The sequence below is a fragment of the Salmo salar genome, chromosome 20, assembly GCF_965601325.2.
Source record: "Salmo salar chromosome 20, fSalSal1, whole genome shotgun sequence".
Classification (NCBI taxonomy): Eukaryota; Metazoa; Chordata; class Actinopteri; order Salmoniformes; family Salmonidae; genus Salmo; species Salmo salar.
The window spans coordinates 63,548,867-63,572,509 of NC_138310.1; the positions used below are offsets into that span (position 1 = coordinate 63,548,867).

Consider the following 23,643-nt stretch of genomic DNA (forward strand, 5'->3'; position numbering starts at 1 on the left):
TTCGTATATACGGTCTCGCTGTTTTACCTCGCAGGGCAAACAGAGAAGAGAACGACACATCCTATTGTTCTCGCTTTTATACTCTGACAGAGATAGTTCCTGCTCAATGCTGGCCTGTCAGAGGGAGGAGGAGCGTGGTTTAAACTTGCTCCTCCTAACGTCGGCGTGCAGGCAGGTCCCAGCGTCGTGACGCACTTCCTGTTGCCGGTTGTAGTTCTTCTTGTCTTCAACAGTTGATTTACCCGTAGTTTATGCACTTAGCATAGCTTCCCCAGTATATTATATAAGTTATGCATACAAATAGCCAGTTCAACCCTAACACCACTCAGGTGCATACTAAGGGCTTTAATGCCCCCCCCCCCCCCCCCCCCCCACATGTGGTTACAGCAAGGTCAACAAACAGTGTAAACGGTGTAAAAGGTTTACAATGATTTTCACCAGTGCCAAGGTACAGTAATGTATAGTCTAGATCAGCATGTGGTGTTGGAAGATGTATTTGAGAATAAGCTGAAAATGTACTGCTTCAAATGATGAAGGCCTTGTCAGGGAGAACGCAATGTGTTTGTTATTGCCCGCATTAGAGCAGAGATGGAAGCAGAAAGAACAGGAGCCAAGCTTGGCATCCGCCTGCTTATCTCAGCCGAGGGGAAGGCACTCCATAATTACATGCCGTCTAGACACTGTTACCTGCAGTCGTACCTAGGAAAGGAGAGAGATAGTGTGGAGATTAACCCTCTCTCTCTCATTTACACACACACACACACACACACACACACACACACACACACACACACACACACACACACACACACACACAGTATTACTGATGACAAAATCTAATTTAGTCAAATGATATGAATGAGCATTCAATAATATCCTACAACAAAAAAGCCTTTGAGTAACCATTAAAACAGAAGAAGCTTGCTTTCAGATCCGCGTGCTTTATGTCCCAAGTTGTTCCCTGTAGGAGCAGGGGAAGTGTTGCCTGGAGACGACTTTCGATTTTTTTATTTTTTTTACAGCCTTGAGCAGAGGAGATGGAGAAGTATGAGAAAATCAAAGTGGTCGGAAGAGGAGCTTTTGGGTAAACCAAAAGTTATTAACTTTGAACTTCTTGATGAAACTACATCGCTAAGACACAGTAGCCTTATTTATATTTTTTTGTGACGTTTTATTTCTCTTACTGTCAAACTTAAGTTAAAGTTAAAAACTTCGCAGCTTGTCTATTTGCCAAAATACAGAACGCATGTAAATTGGTTCAGTCGAGTCCCGGAACGGCGCGCGCATCTTTTATTAAAAGGCCCACCCTCGTACAATTAGAATTAAGCGCTCATTCTATTTCTATGGTCGCCCTAATCAATATAGTATAATACTAGTACATGATGAGTGCAAAGCTACTGTGTTGACTTTTTAGTCATAAATGTAATGTGTTATGTTATTTGCCCATTATATAAATTGTAAAACTCTAGTTCTAAGATGTTTTTCTAATGCCCACATGCGTTACCACATGCGTTACATAGAACCAATGTCAGTGGCAATAATGTTCAAAAATGTACAAGCAAATAGGCCCACTGTAAGGGGATAGCCTACACCAGAACACACTTTTCCAACTCTTCCCCACACTACTCATTCTCCACCTTTCCATGTCATGTGTGACAGGATAGTGCACCTGTGTCGCCGGCGCAGTGATGGGGCTTTTGTGATCCTGAAGGAGATCCCAGTAGAGCAGATGTCCCGTGATGAACGCCTTGCTGCCCAGAACGAGTGCCAGGTGCTGAAGCTGCTCAACCACCCCAACATCATAGAGTACTATGAGAACTTCCTGGAGGACAAGGCTCTGATGATCGCTATGGAATATGCACCAGGTACTATCACATTACCCCCCCCCCCCCATATCACATAAGGTACATAGAAAGTCTGACACTGTAACATAGGGTGTCAAATATGTTTTGCTTGTCAGACGTTCCCCATGAGATCTTATTCAGTCTCATCAGATGTCAATCCCTGTTGTAGGGCTTCAGGAGATATATGATAAAGGGCACTGCATTATGTTACAAAACTCTGGGTGGCCTGAGAGCATGATCTATTCTACTGTAACTGTATTATTTTCCTGCTTTCTTACTGTAGGTGGAACCCTAGCCGACTACATTCAGAAGCGCTGTAACTCCCTGCTGGATGAGGACACCATCCTGCACTTCTTTGTCCAGATTCTGCTGGCCCTGTACCACGTGCACAACAAGCTCATCCTACACCGCGACCTGAAGACCCAGAACATTCTGCTTGACAAGCATCAAATGATTGTCAAAATAGGCGACTTTGGAATCTCCAAAATCCTAGTCAGCAAGAGCAAAGCCTACACTGTGAGTGGACATGACGTAGCATTGGTCACCTGACTACATAGTAATGGCCAAATACGTACTCTGATGAAATGCATAGTCATAGGCAGCACAGGCAGTAGAGTTTATCTTTTGTTTTTGTTTTATTTCTATTCAGGTGGTGGGGACCCCATGCTACATCTCTCCGGAGCTGTGTGAGGGGAAGCCCTACAACCAGAAGAGTGATATCTGGGCCCTGGGCTGTGTTCTATATGAGCTAGCCAGCCTCAAGAGAGCTTTCGAGGCTGCTGTACACATTCTTTTCAAATACACTTCATACATTGTCATTCCAATTTCATAACCTGTCCTTGCACTTTGGAATTATGTATCAATAGATCCAGAAATAGCATTGAAGTTAATCATATCTCACATTACTTTGAAGCTTTTATCTTTCTATCTCCATGCAAAATGTATTCAAATTTGTGGGATGATGCCTAAAGTTTACTGGTCCAAAAGTAAACCCATAAAAAATCAAAGCATTAGCATAGTTTGAAAATGTAACTCCTCTCCTTGGGCTTACTCACTCTTCATTATTTTACAGAACCTACCTGCCCTAGTGTTGAAGATCATGAGTGGTACCTTTGCCCCAATCTCAGACCGGTACAGTACAGAACTCAGGCAGCTCATCATGAACATGCTCAATCTGGACCCGTCCAAACGCCCACAGCTCAATGAGATCATGGCCCATCCTGTTTGCATCAGACCCCTGCTAAACCTCTACACTGATATAGGCAACGTCAAAATGCGCAGGTAATGAATGCCACAAAAGACTGTATCCCAAATAGAACACGATTCCCTATACATTTCACTATATAGGGAATAGGGTGCCATTTTGGACACAGACAAAGCCTGAAGCTTCTAGTCACCAGACTCATCATAAGAAAACAAAATGTATCTGATGTATACATACAGTTGAAGTCGGAAGTTTACATACACCTTAGCCAAATACATTTAAACTCAGTTTTTCACAATTTCTGACATTTAATCCCAGTAAAAATTCCCTGTTTTAGGTCAGTTAGGATTACCACTTTATTTTAAGAATGTGAAATGTCAGAATAATAGTAGAGAGAATGATTTCTTTCAGCTTTTATTTCTTTCATCACATTCCCAGTGGGTCAGAAGTTTACATACACTCAATTGGTATTTGGTAGCATTGCCTTTAAATTGTTTAACTTGGGTCAAACGTTTCGGGTAGCCTTCCACAAGCTTCCCACAATAAGTTGGGTAGATTTTGTCCCATTCCTCCTGACAGAGCTGGTGTAACTGAGTCAGGTTTGTAGGCCTCCTTGCTCGCACACGCTTTTTCAGTTCTGCCCACACATTTTCTATAGGATTGAGGTCAGGGCTTTGTGATGGCCACTCCAATACCTTGACTTTGTTGTCCTTAAGACAATTTGCCACAACTGTGGAAGTATTCTTGGGGTCATTGTCCATTTGGAAGACCCATTTGCGACCAAGCTTTAACTTCCTGACTGATGTCTTGAGATGTTGCTTCAATATACAGTGTGGATTTTTTTGTTGTTATTCTGTCTCTCACTGTTCATATAAACCTACCATTAAAATTATAGACTGATCATTTCTTTGTCAGTGGGCAAACGTACAAAATCAGCAGGGGATCGAATACTTTTTTCCCCCACTGTACCCACATAATTTTCCTTCCTCATGACGCCATCAATTTTGTGAAGTGCACCAGACCCTCCTGCAGCAAAGCACCCCCACAACATGATGCTGTCACCCCTGTGCTTCACGGTTGGGATGGTGTTCTTTGGCTTGCAAGCCTCCCCCTTTTTCCTCCAAACAGAAGGATGGTCATTATGGCCAAACAGTTCTATTTTTGTTTCTTCAGACCAGAGGACATTTCTCCAAAATGTATGATATTTTTCCCCATGTGCAGTTGCAAACCATAATCTGCCTTTTTTATGGCGGTTTTGGAGCAGTGGCTTCTTCCTTGCTGAGCGGCCTTTCAGGTTATGTCAATATAGGACTCGTTTTACTGTGGATATAGATACTTTTGTACCTGTTTCCTCCAGCATCTTCACAAGGTCCTTTGCTGTTGTTCTGGGATTGATTTGCACTTTTCGCACCAAAGTACGTTCATCTCTAGGAGACACAACGGGTCTCCTTCCTAAGCGGTATGACGGCTGCGTGGTCCCATGGTGTTTATACTTGCGCACTATTGTTTGTGCAGACGAACGTGGTACCTTCAGGCGTTTGGAAATTGCTCCCAAAGATGAACCAGACTTGTGGAGGTCTATAATTCTTTTTCTGAGGTCTTGGCTGATTTCTTGTGATTTTCCCATGATGTCAAGCAAAGATGCACTGAGTTTGAAGGTAGGCCTTGAAATACCTCCAGATGTACACCTCCAATTGACTCAAATTATGTCAATTAGCCTATCAGAAGCTTCTAAAGCCATGACATAATTTTCTGGAATTTTCCAAGCTGTTTAAAGGCACAGTCAACTTAGTGTATGTAAACTTCTGACCCACTGGAATTGTGATACAGTGAATTATAAGTGAAATAATCTGTCTGTAAACAATTGTTGGAAAAATGACTTGTGTCGTGCACAAAGTAGATGTCCTAACCGACTTGCCAAAATTATAGTTCGTTAACAAGACATTTGTGGAGTGGTTTAAAAACAAGTTTTAATGACTCCAACCTAAGTGTATGTAAACTTCCGACTTCAACTGTACATGTACATTACCACTGATGGAAATGTATGTATACAATATTCAAAAGACATTTTGATTTCTGGTCCAGAATTGAGAAACCACTGTCCACCGTACAGTCAGGAGGTCATGGTAGACAAGGAGGGCGAATGACCGGCACAAGGTCCTTCAGAGGTCAGTGACATTCCACCCACATCCATGATTGAACCAGTTCTGTAATAATTAACACCTTTGGTATAATATTCTGTCCTGTACTAGATGGACGGATGGGAACAGGAAAGTTGCACTCCTTCCCCCTGTCATCAGTGTACACATGGGGCAGTGGCATCTCTGCGCCTCTGCGTCTACCCATGCTCAACACAGAGGTGCTGCAGGTGGCCCTGGGACGCACACAGAAGATGGGCGTCACCAAGTCAGGCCGACTCATCACCTGGGAGGTCAGATTGGGTTTCTTGATCCCCTTATCCCTTCTCTGTCTGAATGAGGCTTGTCAACCTCAGTTATGGCTTCATATATCAATATTTACCTTAACCAACAAGCTGCCTCTTTAATATCTTCAGATTATGCATTAGATTGGTTAAAGGATGATAAGATAAAGGATTTGTTTTCAAAACAATATGAGAGTCTTATCTGGATAGTCTTTAATATCACCAGTATTCACACATTTCCTAACCACGTCCTAATGGTGCTGTGCCAGGCTCCGTCAGTAGGATCTGGTGAGCCCACTCTGCCTGGTGCAGTAGAACAGATGCAGCCACAGTTCATCTCTCGCTTCCTGGAGGGCCAGTCTGGAGTCACCATCAAGTCTGTGTCCTGTGGGGATCTCTTCACCACCTGTATGACAGGTACAGGCTATAATAACGTCTCAAATGGCACCCTATTCCATATATAGTGCCCAAATTTGGAGGGCTCTTATCAAAAATAGTGCACTATTTATGCAATAAGGCACGAGGGGGTGTGGTATATGGCCAATATACCACGGCTAAGGGCTGTTCTTATGTACAACGCATCGCGGAGACCTTAGCTGTGGTATATTGGCCATATACCACAAACCCTAGAGGTGCCTTATTGCTCTTATAAACTGGTTATCAATGTAATTAGAACAGTAAAAAAAAAACGTTTTGTCATACCCGTGGTATATACCACGGCTGTCAGCCAATCAGCAGTCAGGGCTCTAACCACCCAGTTTATAAATAGGGAATATGGTGCCATTTCGGATGCACACCATCTCTCATTGTGTTTCCTGCTGGGGACAACAGCATCCGTGTCAGGTCAGCCTCAGTAGGGGAGCTTCACTATAGGAAATCAATATTTATTCACTGTGTGTTTTTGCTGCTAAGCACACACTCTGACACACACACACACACACACACACACACACACACACACACACACACACACACACACACACACTGCAGTATAGTACTATCGTAAAGCACTGGAGCAGCATTGGAATGGAAGCTGCATTTGAACGTGTGGATGTAATCACCACTTTCACTGCACTTCTGACAAGAGAACATTCATCAGTGTTTGTCCTCCCCTACAGAATGCAATCACCACACTGCTGGCTTGGCGTTTAGGAGTTACACTTTCTCCAACCGGGATACACCATTAGTCACAGTCATAGTCTTGAGGGAGCTGTCATTAGTCTAATATCAAAAGCAGGATTAACGAACCTCTGAGCCCAAGCTCTATTTCCTGCTCCCTCGTTACCATTTATCACCGTGGTGGAGCAAGTTAGCATTCCCTTGTTAGGGATTAAAACTCACACGGTTGGCCCACACTGTGATATAAACACACCCATCAACTCATCATACCTATAATCTCCTCTATTTATTTTCAATTTGCAGACCGAGGTATTATTATGACATTTGGAAGTGGAAGCAATGGCTGTCTCGGACATGGAAATTTTAATGACGTAACACAGGTAAATGTCAATGATTTTGAGGTTTGTTATAAACATTATTGTGGTCCGTCATTCCGGTGAAAGAACACTATATTATTTCTCTGTATGTATTAATGCCCAGCCCAAGATTGTAGAGGCCTTACTCGGATACGAGCTGGTGCAGGTGTCATGTGGTGCTTCCCATGTGCTTGCTGTGACCAATGACAGAGAAGTATTCTCCTGGGGAAGAGGAGACAATGGTAAATGAGCAAGTTTTTTTTCCTGTCGTCAGTCACTCTCTGTTTCTTGGTTTATGTCAGCAGTGTCTGTGGGAGAGCTTGGCATTCTAACAGAATGTTCTGCTTTCTTCCCCCTCTGGCAGGTCGCCTGGGGCTGGGCACCCAGGACTCCCACAACTCTCCCCAGCAGGTGTGTGTGCCAGGGAAGTTTGAGGCCCACAGGGTGCTGTGTGGAGTGGATTGCTCCATGGTTATCAGCACCCAGAACAGCATTCTGGCCTGTGGCAGCAACAGGTAAAGTTACCTTCTTTTATAGACTACTAACAACATAATAACAGTCATTTGCATGAAAGTGCTGTGAAATTGCACAGGCATTCCACAAAGGTTACTATAAATGTGAGTGATCCTTTTCATTAACAACTCACTAAAAAGCAGAGCTCACATTAAAGGTAAAACATGCCCTTGATTTCCACTGCACCAACACCCTGCTTGCTTAAGCACTGACATACTGTAGCTCTTCATGGGCATGCTTTGTTGTGTTAAACTAATACATGGATTTATAGAGGTGGTGTATGACATTATCTTCTGGGCCAATATCCAGTGAGGCAGCATTATCTTACAGTGACAAACACTCTCTGATAGTTAACCCATCCACTAGAAATCCTTGTGGGCAGGAAGCAGGGTTCTATTAGAGCGAGGGTAAGGATAATGAGCACAGTGCTATCAGACCTGGGTTCAAATACTATTTAAAATCATTTAAAATACTTGATCTGTGCTTGATTGAGTTTGCCTGGTTTAATGGAGCAATATAATATTCTCAAAACTGCAAACCTTGCCTATCTGCCACTACAGACAGGATGAAGCTAACGCTCATTGTATTTGAAAGATTTCAAATAGTATTTGAATCCAGGTCTGAGTGCTATAGCAGGGAAGAGTGTATTTGTATTTATTATGGATCCACATTAGCTGCTACCAAGGCAGCTACTCTTCCTGGGGTCCAGCAAAAGTAAGGCAGTTATACATTTTAAAAACATGACATATTGTAAGGTTCTGCTTTTCTTTTCTTAGTCAACCTTGTGTTCTTTCTCTTTGTGTTCTTTTTTTGTTAATTGTTTTCACCTGTGTTCGTTTCTCACCTGGTCTCATCAACTCCCTATTTACTTCAGTTCTTTCTGTTTGTATGGTTGTGAGGTATTGTTTGTTTTTGACTGCCTACCTGTGTTTGACCATTGCCTCCGACCACGATTCCTGCCTTCTTTGAAGGCTTAATAAACATCTTCTGTGCTCTGCGCGTGAATCTACACCTTTTTCTCCCTGACTATTCATTACAGAATACCTCAACTAAATACGGAATGGATTCAGCGGAGCTACAGCGGCGCCTAACCCAGCAAGAGGAGCTTATGGAGGAAATGTTCCATCTTCTCTTCCAGCCTATTCGCTACACCTCCTTCATTCATATCCATGCCTGGAAAATATGACGGTTCACCTGGGAAACGTCAGGGATTTCTGATGCAATGCAGTAAATACATTGAGCACAACTCCACTAACTTCGCCACCGACAAGAGCAGAGTGGATTTTGTTGTGTCTCTACTCACAGGCAAAGCCCTGGATTGGGCCACCGCCATATGGACTGCCAACAGCACAGAACTCGGATCCGAGACCCATTTCCACACCTTCAAAGAGGTATTCAATCACTCTCCCTCCGGTCGTTCTATAGGAGACCTCTTCATAGAACTTCAACAAGGACGCAATTCAGATGCCGACTATGCCCTCGAGTTCCGCACCATGGCTGCAACAAGTGGATGTAATGAGGCTGCTTTACTTACCGTCTACTGAAGAGGGCTCAACAGGTAACTTCAGGCGGAGCTGGCCTGTAGAGGTGACCTTCAGGATTTAAATCAATACATTCGTATCTCCATCGACCACCTCATCGCCGACCGCCGAAGAACTCTACCACCCAGCAACCCGAAACCTTCTCTTTCCATGATTCCGTCATCCCGTCCGAGTCTTCCAGAGCCCATGCAGTTGGGCCATGCTCCTTTCCCATGTATCGAACGTCAAAAGCGGATCCAATAAGGGCTCTGCCTACACTGTGGGGGGAAAGATCATCTACTCAGCCATTGCCCTGTTTGCCCCCCCACGGAGAGATGATGCCATGCATGTAGGCATGTCCTTATTTCTAAATATCTCCCAGAAGCAATTCTCTGTCCCAGTATTGATAACCGTGAAGTGGGTTACCAAGTACGTAGAAGGCTTGATAGATTCGGGAGCAGCAGGTCATTTTATCGATTACCAGCTAGTACAAGAGCTTGACATTGATTTAACACCTGTCACCCCTCCCTTAAGGATTAACACCCTGGACGGGGAGCCATTGGGCACGGGCTTCATCACGCACCTGACACAGAGCGTCACCCGCCAGATTGGAGTCTTCCACACCGAAACCATTCAACTCATGGAACTCTCATCCCCCAAACAGCCACTCATCCTCGGACACCCCTGGCTTTGTTGTCACGACCCTGCCATCTTGTGGCAACAAGGTGAACTACTGTCCTGGTCTTCTACCAGCTTCTCCAGTTGTCTCAGGCTACCCTGCAGAGCCACCACCATTGAGGACTCTGCCTTGATAGTGCCACCCACCATACCATCTGAATATGCCCAGTACAGCAATGTCTTCAGCAAAATCAAGGCCTCCACTCTGCCACCACATCGCCCAGGAGACTGTGCTATTGACTTACTCCCTGGAGTGTTCCCACCGAAGGGCCGTGTTTACCCCCTATCTATCCCAGAAAATGAGGCAACAGAGAACTACATTGATGAATCATTCAAACGGTTTCATTCGTCCTTCTTCCCCGGCTGCGTCCAGCTTCTTCTTTGTTGGAAAAAAGGATGGTGGTCTCCATCCGTGTATTGATTATCGTTCCCTGAATGACATCACTGTCAAGAACCGTTTCCCTCTTCCTCTGATCACAGCGACTCTTGAACAAGTCGACCTGCGAAGTGCATATAACCTTGTCTGTATACGTGAAGGCGACGAATGGAACTCGACCTTTATCACCGCTCGAGGACACTATGAATACCTGGTCGTGCCCTAAGGCCTTACGAACGCCCCCGCCATCTTCCAATCCTTTATGAACAAGGTTTTCCAGGATATGATCAACCACTTTCTCATCGTCTACATTGATGACATCCTGATTTACTACCTGAAGGAACACATACAGCATGTGCAAAAGGCTCCTTGACCATAACCTTTATGTGAAGACAAAAGAGTGCCTTCCATGTAACCTCTGTAAACTTCCTTGGCTTTGTACTGACATGGATGAGCATGGATGAGAACAAAGTCACCGCCGTCAGTAACTGGCCCAAACCCACCACCATTAAGGAACTCCAACGTTTCATTGGGTTCTCCAACTTCTATCGCCGGTTCATTCGGAACTTCAGTTCTACGGCCGCTCCCCTCACTGCCCTTACCAGGTAAGGTTCTGCTTTTCATTTCTTAGTCAACCTTGTGTTTTTTCTTTGTGTTCTGGAACGTAGCCCTGTTTCTTTGTGTTCTGGAACGTAGCCCTGTTTCTTTGTGTTCTGGAACGTAGCCCTGTCTTTCATTTTTGTTAATTGTTTTCACCTGTGTTCGTTTCTCACCTGGTCTCATCAGCTCCCTATTTACTTAAGTTCTTTCTGAGGTATTGTTTGTTTTTGACTGCCTACCTGTGTTTGACCATTGCCTGCGACCACGATTCCTGTTTTCTGCGAAGGCTTAATAAACATCTGCGCTCTTTGTGTGTGAATCTACACCTTTTTCTCCCTGAGTATTCATTACACATACATTCATAACAGATCTCACAACCTATTAAGTGTGTTCCCTTAAGCCTCTACTCTACTAACACATATCTACAACACAAAATCTGTGTGTATAAAGCGTATGTTATCGTGTGTTTGTATGCATGTGTTTGTGTTGCTTCACAGTCCCCACTGTTCCATAAGGTGTAATTTTAATATATTTTTATTTTTTAAATCTCATTTTACTACTGGCACGAGTTACTTGATGTGGAATAGATTTCCATGTAGTCTTGGCTTTATGTAGTACTGTGTGCCGCTCATAGTCTGTTCTGGACTTGGGAACTGTGAAAAGACCTCTGACATGGTTTGTGGAGTATGCATGGGTGTCCGAGCTGGGGGCTAGTAGTTCAAATCAAATGTTATTTGTCACATGCAGATGTTAATGCGAGTGTAGCGAAATGCTTGTGCTTCTAGTTCCGACCATGCAGTAATATCTAACAAGTAATCTAACAATTTCACAACAACTACCTTATACACACAAGTGTAAAGGAATGAATAAGAATATGTACATAAAAATATATGGATGAGCGATGGCCGAACGGCATAGGCAAGATGCAGTAGATGGTATCGAGTACAGTGTATATACATATGAGATGAGTAATGTAGGGTATGTAAACATTATATAAAGTGGCATTGTTTAAAGTGACTAGTGATACATTTATTACATCCAATTTTTTATTATTAAAGTGGCTAGAGATGAGTCAGTATGTTGGCAGCGGCCACTCAATGTTAGTGATGGCTGTTTAACAGTCTGATGGCCTTGAGATAGAACCTGTTTTTCAGTCTTTCGGTCCCCGCTTTGATGCACCTGTACTGACCTCGCCTTCTGGATGATGTTGTCCTTGATGATCTTTTTGGCCTTCCTGTGACATCGGGTGTTGTAGGTGTCCTGGAGGGCAGGTAGTTTGCCCCCAGTGATGCATTGTGCAGACCTCACTACCCTCTGGAGAGCCTTACGGTTGTGGGCGAAGCAGTTGCCGTACCAGGTGGTGATACAGCCCGACAGGATGCTCTCGATTGTGCATCTGTAAAAGTTTGAGTGTTTTTGGGGACAAGTAAAATTTCTTCAGCCTCCTGAGGTTGAAGAGGCGCTGCTGTGCCTTCTTCACCACGCTGTCTGTGTGGGTGAACCATTTCAGTTTGTCCGTGATGTGTATGCCGAGGAACTTAACTTTCCACCTTCTCCATTACTGTCCCGTTGATGTGGATAGGGGGCTGCTCCCTCTGCTGTTTCCTGAAGTCCACGATCATCTTCTTTGTTTTGTTGACATTGAGTGTGAGGTTATTTTCCTGACACCACACTCCGAGGGCCCTCAGTTCCTCCCTGTAGACCATCTCGTCGTTGTTGGTAATCAAGCCTACCACTGTCGTGTCGTCTGCAAACTTGATGATTAAGTTGGAGGCCTGCATGGCCACGCAGTCATGGGTGAACAAGGAGTACAAGAGAGGGCTGAGAACGCACCCTTGTGGGGCCCCAGTGTTGAGGATCAGCGGGGTGGAGATGTTGTTTCCTACCCTCACCACCTGGGGGCTGCCCGTCAGGAAGTTCAGGACCCAGTTGCACAGGGCGGGGTCGAGACCCAGGGTCTCGAGCTTAATGACGAGTTTGGAGGGTACTATGGTGTTAAATACTGAGCTGTAGTCGATGAACAGCATTCTTACATAGGTATTCCTCTTGTCCAGATGGGTTAGGGCAGTGCGATTGCGTCGTCTGTGGACCTATTGGGGTGGTAAGCAAATTGGAGTGGGTCTAGGGTGTCAGGTAGGGTGGAGGTGATATGGTCCTTGACTAGTCTCTCAAAGCACTTCATGATGACTGAAGTGAGTGCTACGGGGCCATAGTCATTTAGCTCAGTTATCTTAGCTTTCTTGGGAACAGGAACAATGGTGGCCCTCTTGAAGCATGTGGGAACAGCAGACTGGGATAAGGATTGATTGAATATGTCCGTAAACACACCAGCAAACGGGTCTGCGCATGCTCTGAGGACGCGGCTGGTGATGCCGTCTGGGCCGGCAGCCTTGTGAGGGTTAACACGTTTAAATGTTTTACTCACATCGGCTGCAGTTAAAGAGAGCCCGAAGGTTTTGGTAGCGGGCCATGTCGGTGGCACTGTTTTGCCCTCAAAGCGAGCAAAGAAGTTGTTTAGTTTCTCTGGGATCAAGACATCGTGATCCGCGATGGGGCTGGTTTTCTTTTTGTAGTCTGTGATTGACTGTAGACCCTGCCACATACCTCTCGTGTCTGAGCCGTTGAATTGCGACTCTACTTTGTTTCTATACTGACGCTTAGCTTGTTTGATTGCCTTGCGGAGGGAATAGCTACACTGTTTGTATTCGGTCATGTTTCCAGTTGCCTTGCCCTGCTTAAAAACCGTGGTTCGCGCTTTCAGTTTTTCGCGAATGCTGCCATCAATCCACGGTTTCTGGTTGGGGAATGTTTTAATAGTCGCTGTGGGTACAACATCACCGATGCACTTGCTAATAAACTCGCTCACCGAATCAGTGTATTCATCAATGTTATTGTCCGACGCTATGAGGAACATATCCCAGTCCACGTGATTGAAGCAATCTTGAAGCGTGGAATCCGATTGGTCGGACCAGCGTTGAACAGACCTGAGCATGGGCGTTTCCTGTTTTAGTTTCTGTCTATAGGCTGGGAGCAACAAAATGGAGTCGTGGTCAGCTTTTCCGAAAGGAGGGCGGGGGAGGGCTTTGTATGCGTTGCGGAAGTTAGAATAACAATGATCCAGGGTTTTGCCAGCCCGGGTCGCACATTCGATATGCTGATAAAATTTAGGGAGCCTTGTTTTCAGATTAGCCCCCAGCTATAATAAATGCAGCCTCAGGATATGTGGTTTCCAGTTTACATAGAGTCCAATGAAGTTCTTTCAGGGCCGTCTGTTTCTGCTTGGGGGGGATACACACGACTGTGATTATAATCGAAGAGAATTCTCTTGGTAGATAATGTGGTCGGCATTTGATTGTAAGGAATTCTAGTTCAGGTGAACAAAAGGACTTGAGTTCCTGTATGTTGTTATGATCACCACGTCATAAGGCATACACCCCCGCCCTTCTTCTTACCAGAGAGATGTTTGTTTCTGTCGGCGCAATGCGCGAAGAAACCAGGTGGCTGTACCGACTCTGATAAAGTATCCCGAGTGAGCCATGTTTCCGTGAAACAAAGAACGTTACAATCTCTGTCTCTCTGGAAGGCAACCCTTGCTCGGATTTTGTCTACCTTGTTGTCAAGAGACTAGACATTGGCGAGTTGTATACTCGGGAGCAGTGCGCGATGTGCCCGTCTACGGAGCCTGACCAGAAGACCGCTCCGTCTGCCCCTTCTGCGGCGCCGTTGTTTTGGGTCACCGGCTGGGATCCGATCCATTGTCCTGGGTTGTGGACCAAACAGAGGATCCGCTTCGGGAAAGTCGTATTCCTGGTCGTAATGTTGGTGAGTTGACGTTGCTCTTATATCCAATCGTTCCTCCCGGCTGTATGTAATAAAACTTAAGATTTCCTGGGGTAACAATGTAAGAAATAATTCATAAAAAAACAAAATACTGCATAGTTTCCTAGGAACGCGAAGCAAGGCGGCCATCTGTCGGCGCCTTGCAGATTGTTCAGACAGCTCGTGCATTAAACATGTCAATACCTCTGACAAACACAAGTAGTGATGAAGTTAATCTCTCCTCCACTTTGAGCCAGGAGTGATTGACATGCATATTATTAATGTTAGCTCTCTTTGTACATCCAAGGGCCATTACATGATTTGAATGATTTGTCCCAAATACAATGCTTTAAGTTTTTGAAATGTTTAGGACTAACTTATTCCTTGCCACCCATTTTGAAACTAATTGCAGCTCTTTGTTAAGTGTTAAAGTCATTTCATTTGCTGTGGTAGCTGACGTGTATAGTGTTGAGTCATCCGACTACATAGATACACTGGCTTTACTCAAAGTATGTCGTTAGTAAAAAAAAGTAAGGGGCCTAGACATCTGCCCTGGGGAATTCCTGATTGTACCTAGATTTTATTGGAGAGGCTTCCATTAAATAACACCCTCTGTCTTCTGTTAGACAGGTAATTTTTTATCCACAATATAGTAGGGGGTGTAAAGCCATAACACATACGTTTTTCCAGCAACAGACTATGATTGATAATGTCAAAAGCCACACTGAAGTCTAACAAAACAGCCCACACAATCTTTTTATCATCAGTTTCCCTCAGCCAGTCATTTGTATCAGTGTGCTGAAAGTTTGTTTATTTGTTTATTGTAAAATAGCATTGTATCTGGTCAAACATCATTTTTTGGTTGGTAACAGGGTGATTGGTTGGCTATTTGAGCCAGTTAAGGGGGCTTTACTATTCTTAGGTAGGGGAATAGCTTTTGCTTCCCTCCAGACCTGAGGGCATACACTTTCTAGTAGGCTTAAATTTAAGATATGCCAAATAGGAGTGGCAATATCGTCCACTATTATCCTCGTAATTTTCCATCCAAGTTGTCAGACCCTGGTGGCTTGTCATTGTTGATAGACACTTTTTTTCACCTTTTCCATACTTACTTTACAGAATTCAAAATTACATTGCTTATCTTTCATAATTTGGTCAGATATACTTGGATGTGTAGTGTCAGTGTTTGTCGCTGGCATGTCATGCCTAAGTTTGCTAATCTTGCCAATGAAAAAATCAAGTAGTGGGCAATATCAGTGGGTTTTGTGATGAATGAGCCATCTGATTCAATGAATGATGCGGAGTTTGCCTTTATTGCCCATTTAATTTAAAGTGCTTCACTACTTTTTTACTATCATTCTTTATGTCATTTATCTTTGTTTCATAGTGTAGTTTCTTCTTTTTATTGAGTTTAGTCACATGATTCCTCAATTTGCAGTACGTTTGCCAATCGGTTGTACAGCCAGACCTATTTGCCATCTCTTTTGCCTCATCCCTCTCAACCATACAATTGTTAAATTCCTTATCAATCCATGGGGATTTAACAGTTTTTACATTCATTTTCTTAATTGGTGCATCCTTATTAATAACTGGGATAAGCAATTTCATGAATGTGTCAAGTGCAGCGTCTGGTTGCTCGCCATTACACACCACAGACCAACAAATATTCTTCACATCAACAACATAGGACTCACTACAAAACTTCTTGTATGATCTCTTATACACAATAAGAGATTGTATTGCCCAGACACCTGTGGTTTAGCTACTTCCTGCCCTCCTTAACTCTCTCTTACTCACTCCACTCCATACTGAATATTTATCTGCCTACACAGAACAAGAAACTCCCCTTCAATGAATTCTTACAGAACATGACAAAGCATTTCTTAACTTTTCTCCTTACAATTTTGTAATGTGATATTGTAGAAAACACATATCAGCTGATAAGGTCAACTGGATCTACTTTTAAGTTATCAATGTTTCCCTTTTGATACGTTTCAAATGTTCTTTAATTAAATGGCCAGAGTAGTAGATTGGCACTTTTGATAGTTTTCCAATAATTGTGTTTGGACCAATCAGATCTTTTGCATGCCAATAATTGGGCAAAAGATCAGAATTAGGCTGCCTGTGTAAATGCAGCACCTTTATCAATTACATTTAAGCCTATAAATGTGCTGCCATGAAAACAATTGCGATTCCTCTAAATGTGCTTGGTTAGGTTCAACAAGCTGGGGTTGGATAAGATCATTGCTGCAGAGGAGCCAGCCCCCTGTGACCAGATTGAAGAAGTCTACTTGTTCAGTCCTGTCCAATCAGCACCTCTGAATGTGGACAAGGTTGTTTACATTGACATTGGAACAGCCCACTCTGTTGCTGTCACAGGTGAAATTATATTTTGTCTTCACCTCGTATGCCTGACATGTCACCATGCAGTTCCTGAACCCATCGTAACTAGAAACCCAAAGTTCCTATGTTGCTGCAAGGACGTGACATCCCTGTGTCAAGCTTACACAGTAAAACATGTAACTGTATTGTAATACCATTATCTACTATAGGATGAATGTGCTTCTATGTGTCCTGTGACAATACACAATAACAATCTTCACACATTTATTCCCCCTGTTCCGTGTGTCCAGAGAAGAGTCAATGTTTCACATTTGGCAGTAACCAGCATGGTCAGCTGGGCTGTAGCTCCCGCCGGACCAGTCGTGTGCCCTACCCGGTGCCGGGCCTTCAGGGCATCACCATGGCAGCCTGTGGGGATGCATTCACTCTGGCAATTGGATCAGGTGAGTAAGAGGCATTGGCAATCAGGGAAGATGCTTTAAGCAGACATTTTCACTTTATATAAAATATTGGAGAAACGTGATGTCCTCAGTAAACTTAGATAACGCACTTTATTAGAAGAGCTAATTGAACACTGTACCAATCTGTTTCTGTAATGTCTTTTGTAATTGTGCTTTCAGCGACTGCTTTAAGGTCCTTAATATGTTGTAACAGGTGTGTTAGACATTTTCCAAAGGGTAGAGAGTTGTGGAAAATGACACAGTACATGTCAGAATGTGTCAATGATCAGCTCGACGTCCCATAGGGAGATGGCAGGCACAGTCACCTCATTGTTCAGGGCTGTCTTTGATCAGATCTGCTCTCCCAGGGATAGATAGAGCCATTGTGCAGTCAGGAGAGGAGAGGAGAGGGATAGAGGGGAGGAGAAGAGAGGGCTGTCAGTTAAGGATTGTGCAGATTCATGAACCCTGGGGTGCGCTGAAGAATGTAACTATTCTGTTCTCTCTATCTTGGTGTAGAAGGGGAGGTGTATACCTGGGGAAAGGGAGCCCGTGGCCGCCTCGGAAGAAAAGAGGAGGATTCTGGGATACCAAAGGCAGTGCAGCTCGACGAGAGTCACCCGTTCACGGTGACATCAGTAGCATGTTGTCATGGCAACACTCTGCTGGCAGTGAAACGTAATATTTTACCTATTACCTTTTTGTCAAAGAAAATTATGTGAAATTGCCAGTAGCACATACTGTATGTGGTGAAATCAAACAGCAATCACTGGGATGAAAGAAAGGTAAAACTTGAAACAAGCTTCTTTAGATGTGGCTGACAGAGATCCATGTTTTTTCCTTGTAGAACATAAGGTCTGAAAGAGCCTATTTGTTAATAGCTTGATAATTAGCTAACCCCACAGTGCAGATTTTCCCGTGGCTTTCTCCCAGTCAGTCAAATCAGAAGTGAACACCATGCCCCATGTTTGGCTTTTTGTGTCTCCATCGCCTCAGGGTCTGTAGTAACAGAGGCTCATTAACGGTGGGTGAGACAATCAGTTGTGCCTTGCTTTCCACAAGCAATAAAATGAACAACAGGGGCCTGCCTCCCTGTCATGCTTAGCTCCTTAGGCATTGGGGAGATGAGCTGGGGTTAGCTCTGTTTATAAACCTGAATGTAACAAACCAGTGTATCTGATAATAGGCATCCTCTGTGCCATTTCCACAAAACCAGGCAGAGGGTTGATTAGGTTGTATGTCTCTATTTACACCAGTAATAATTTACTCACATTTCACTATTCCCTTACACTGTACATTTATAATTATTGATTTCAGGTTGTTGCATGCAGTTTATGGATCTTCATGTAATGTGAATAGTTCCCCAACCTCAATAAGATAATGTATTATCCAGCCTGTGATGAATGGTCCCTCATCAGGATAGTGGATAAGCCAGCAATTCCTCTGCTTTAAAACAATGATGGTTTCCCAAAAGCACCCTATTCCCTTTGTAGTGCACTACTATTGACCAGAATCCAATGGGCTTTGATCAAAAGTACTGCACTATATTGGGAATAGGGTGCCAATTGTGTCACAACCAATAGCTATTAAAATGTCGCATGGAATAGACTAAAGCAACCCTCCCATTACAAATAGATGCAGATTTAGGAAAGATTAAATTGCACTTAAAAATCTCGTCAGTAAGTAAGAGAGACATCTCTAGTCTTTGGAAGAGACCCAAGTCCTGTTGCAGTGTAACTCTGACCTGGCTGTGTTGTAGTGCGTACCATGTGGTAGTGACCTGAAATGCAGACACAGCAGCCAGAGTGCCCTCACACAGGTCATTTCACCCACATTTGACTTCCATTGGTTTTGCTATTTTATCAATGTATGAGTTGTACATTAATCCAGATGCAGTATGACTAAATGCATGGTAGACAATGGCAGTGTGTGGGCATTAGAAACATTATTGTGTCACCACACCTACTGCATTGTGTCTAAGTGAAGTAATCAAGATGAAAATGTGGGTGTATCGATATCTAAAATACAAGAGTGAAATAATTCAATACCTGTCCTGAAAGCTTTTACAAGACTCAGGCCCCTTAAAGTATGTAACTGTACACATGCATTGTGTAAGATGGTATATTCTTTTAGTGCTAATGTAAGTGATACGTTGGTGGCTTCTGATTACTCTTTCTCAGCTTTGCTTGAGGAGCCAGTCCCCAGATGATACAGCTCTGAAAACCATCCCACCACCGTCCACCCCTTCAGTAGCTGTCAGGAGAGAAACAGTGGCACAAGGTGAAAGACTGCTAGCCTCCTCTGAATAACCTCTTCCAGTGGCCTGTCGTTTACTAAGCTATGAGAGGATTCCTGCACATCTTACACAGTTTCAGTTGCCCTGTCTCAAGTCAGTTTATATTTTTTAAATATTATGTTTTTCATACAGTATTATGTAAATGGTGGGGCTTTATTAATGGCACAATTTATGGAACAAATGCAAAACAATCCTATTTAGCATCCTGAGCTTATGTAGCTGGTAGCTAATAGAATTCTTTACCAAAAGTATTGGAGTGAGATTGCAGAAGGAATTGGGGAGCTGTCCTGCTGTAAGGTTTTGTCCTCTCTCACCAGTGAGGTTAGCATGATAAAACGCACAGTTCCAGGATGTCTAACTGGTTTGGTAGCTTTATTTACCCAGTATTGAGTTAGACAAAACAATGTGTGTGAAGAAGGAAGGCTGCTCGTTTAGGACTGCCACTACCGTGTGAGCCTACTAACTGACTTGTCAGTCAAATGAAGCAAGCAAGTAAGGCACTACAAATCTTGAGCACGTTATCAGTGTGCTTTTAGGATTAGTGTGCAATTGGTTTAGAAAGTTTTGTTTAGTATCATAGTAAGGTACTTTTAGACCACACATGAACAGTGACATTTTCTTTAAGACGGTTGACTAAAGGAGGCCACTTCTATTGTAAATGCATTTCAAGTCACATAGACCTTTCAACCCTCAAGAGTTCAAAGATTGTTTAAGATGTTGTATGTAGAAGTGCCACTAACAGCATGGCACAGGTGTGAGAGACACATTAAGAGTCAATATTGGCTCTTCAGCTGTGTGTGTGTCGTAGGCATGAGCAAGTTTGATATGATGTGCTTAATTAGAACCCTTGATGCATCCCAAATGGCACCCTATTCTCTACATAGTGCACTACTTATGGGCCCTGATTAAAAATAGTGCACTATATAGGGAAAAGGGTGCTATTTGGGACGCATACACTAGCTTGATCCTACTCTGGAAAGCCTCCAAACAGGCTGGGATGGTAAGTGCTCCAGACAGAGTAAATCAATGTTATTGGCCTGCTCCTTACTATCTTATCTCTCTGTCACCCACTATAGTATTAGCGATGTAGTGGTAAAAAATAGGTGGTTAAACTGATCACCGGTCACAGTGAAAAAAGTAATTCTCCATATACTTTCAATGCATTTTCCACCAAAATGTGGGTAAACTGTAGTGCAAAAAAGGTGCATCACTGTCTGGTATCCAAGATGATTTCTAAGCAGATTTTTTTTGTTTTCCATTTTTGGAAGAAATGTGAACATGATTCATGTTAGTGCTTTGCTTGCAGTGTTGCCAATTTTGTCAGAACAATCCTCTCCATTTACCTTGTGTGGTACCACTGACACACAATTTTTTGTGAGGAAAAAAACAATCATTATGTAACAAATAACTATTTATATTTGTGCTGTTATTACATAGTTACTGCCTTTTGTTGTTGGTATATGAATATGCCATTTTATAAATTCTGTCAAATAAGAAGGAATAGTCTTTTCTTGTATTTCATTGTACATAATGCACCAGATAATTGATAAACACTGGATATTACGCCTATTGTATGTAATACAATGTCCACTTTTCTTTAATATCAACCAAATTAGAAATTAATAAGGGACAAGAAATTTGAAATCGATGTTCTTTGTTTGGGTCGCTATTTCATGTCAGATTACTTTAGTCAAAACTGAGTTAAATAATTTGTAATGATTGTGAAAACAGTTTATGAAGAATTGAGGCAGCAATAAATCAGGAGTTAGAAAAAGTTCAAAACATATATTGGTTTGTTCATGATATCTATAGCTCTACTGTGTGTGTGTGTGTGTGTGTATATATATATATATATATATATATACAGTGCCTTCAGAAAGTATTCAGACCCCTTGACTTTTCCCACATTTTGTTACGTTATAGCCTTATTCTAAAATGGATTAAATAAATAAAAAAGTCCTCATCAATCTACACCCAATACCCCATAATGACAAAGCGAAAACAGGTTGTTATTTACATAAGTATTCAGACCCTTTGGTATGAGACTCGAAGTTGAATTCAGGTGCATCTAGTTTCCATTGATCATCCTTGAGATGTTTCTACAACTTGATTGGAGTCCACCTGTGGTAAATTCAATTGATTGGACATAATTTGGAAAGGCACACACCTGCACACATGTTTGGAACAACCAAGACTCTTCCTAGAGCTGGCCGCCTGGCCAAACTGAGCAAACGGGGGAGAAGGGCCTTGGTCACGGAGGTGAACAAGAACCCGATTCTCACTCGGACAGAGCTCTAGAGTTCCTCTTTGGAGATGGGAGAACCTTCAAGAAGGACAACCATCTCTGCACCACTCCACCAATCAGGCCTTTATGGTAGAGTGGCCAGACGGAAGCCACTCTTCAGTAAAAGGCACATGACAGCCTGCTTGGAGTTTGGCAAAAGGCACCTAAAGACTCTCAGACCATGAGAAACAAGAGTCTCTGGTCTGATGAAACCCATATTGAACTCTTCGGCCTGAATGCCAAGCATCATGCCTGGAAGAAACCTGGTATCCCTACGGTGAAGCATGGTTGTGGCAGCATCATGGTTTGGGGATGTTTTTCTGGCACTGGGAGACTAGTCAGGATCGAGGGAAAGATGAACGGAGCAAAGTACAGAGAGATCCTTGATGAAAACCTGCTCCAGAGCGCTCAGAACATCAGACTGGGGCGAAGGTTCACCTTCCAACAGGACAACGACCCTAAGCACACAGCCAACACAACGCATGAGTGGCTTCTCAAAATATCCTTGAGTGGCCCAGCCAGAGCCCGGACTTGAACCCGATTGAACATCTCTTGAGGGCCATGAAAATAGCTGTGCATCCAACCTGACAGAGCTTGAGAGGATCTGCAGAGAAGAATGGGAGAAACTCCCAAAATACAGGTGTGCCAAGCTTGTAGCATCATACTCAAGAAGAATAGAGGCTGTAATTACTGCCAAAGGTGCTTCTACAAAGTACTGCGTAAAGGGTCTGAATACTTATGTAAATGTGATCTTTCCGTTTTTTTATTTTTATATAAATGTTCTGAAAACCTGTTGTAACGTAACAAAATGTGGAAAAAGTAAAGGCGTCTGAATACTTTCCGAATGCACTGTAGATATAGAATTTCTATAGAGTCCCTCAATGGAGGTGTCATAATACCCATAAAACCTAGCGGTCAAAGAAGGAAATGGTTCCAATCGTTTTTCCACCATCAATTTTTCCCATAGGGGAAATTTCCCATAGAAACACTTAAAATAAGGTCTGTGTTTCATGTAGGCTTACCCTGGCGTGATGTTTTGATAACCATGTATATCTCTCTCGGACATGGTGACTTTAATCAATATATTCGGCTCTATTTACTTTCAGATTCGAAGTAGACATCACACAAAACTACATATCCCTGCAAGCTCCTGCATGTCATCTCTAGCTGACACCTTTACTAACAGGTATTGTGTCAATTCAAAACTTGCACAAGACAGTTCACAGAATTGTCCATTTAAAGAAATGTAGCAAATGTATTAATTTCTTAATTTAGCTGACGTTGGGTAGTTAATTCAGAGATTCTTACCTTTGCCTCGAGTCGGCAGTCTTGTCCAGATCATCATGACATTTGTAGTTCTTTATGATATCAACATTAGCAGCTAATTAGCATTTCATTTTGGGGGGATAAATACAGGCAAATTATTGATAAAAGTCACCTTGTCCTAGGGCCTCCCAGAGTGGCGCAGCGGTCTAAGGCACTGCATCGCAGTGCTAGAGGCGTCACTACAGACCCGGGTTCGATGAGTCCCATAGGGTGGCGCACAATTGGCCCAGCATCGTCAGGGTTAGGGGAGGGTTTGGCTGGGGGGGGGCTTTACTTGGCTCATTGCGCTCTAGCGACTCCTTGTTGCGGGCTGGGTGCCTGCAGTCTAAACTCTGTTGTCAGTTGAACAGTGTTTTCTCTGACACATTGGTGAGGCTGGCTTCCGGGTTAAGCGGCGGGTGTTAAGAAGTGCGGTTTGGTGGGTCATGTTTCGGAGGATGCATGACTCGACCTTCGCCTCCCGAGACCATTGGGGAGTTGCAGTTGAGACAAGATCAGAAAAC

The 23,643-nt window shown here is 43.3% G+C and overlaps 1 protein-coding gene across 2 annotated transcripts; it reads left to right on the forward strand.

Moving 5' to 3' along the window:
• Window positions 1-1,010: 1,010 nt before the first annotated feature.
• Window positions 1,011-23,000, forward strand: nek8 (NIMA-related kinase 8). 2 transcript variants are annotated; one of them, XR_001323036.3, is made up of 16 exons: window positions 1,011-1,084; window positions 1,660-1,865; window positions 2,128-2,360; window positions 2,494-2,625; window positions 2,917-3,125; window positions 5,134-5,216; window positions 5,301-5,479; window positions 5,740-5,887; window positions 6,893-6,969; window positions 7,070-7,187; window positions 7,310-7,460; window positions 16,667-16,830; window positions 17,085-17,237; window positions 17,754-17,912; window positions 19,415-19,514; window positions 22,921-23,000. XR_001323036.3 is itself a non-coding variant. In XM_014163085.3 (15 exons), exons 1-15 carry the CDS (start codon window positions 1,038-1,040, stop codon window positions 19,441-19,443), a joined length of 2,088 nt encoding a protein of 695 aa, XP_014018560.1. In that variant the 5' UTR covers window positions 1,011-1,037; the 3' UTR covers window positions 19,444-21,027. The 2 variants fall into 2 exon arrangements, 1 of the variants encoding a protein (XP_014018560.1); XM_014163085.3 differs by lacking the exon at window positions 22,921-23,000 and having other exon boundaries at window positions 19,415-21,027.
• Window positions 23,001-23,643: the final 643 nt, after the last annotated feature.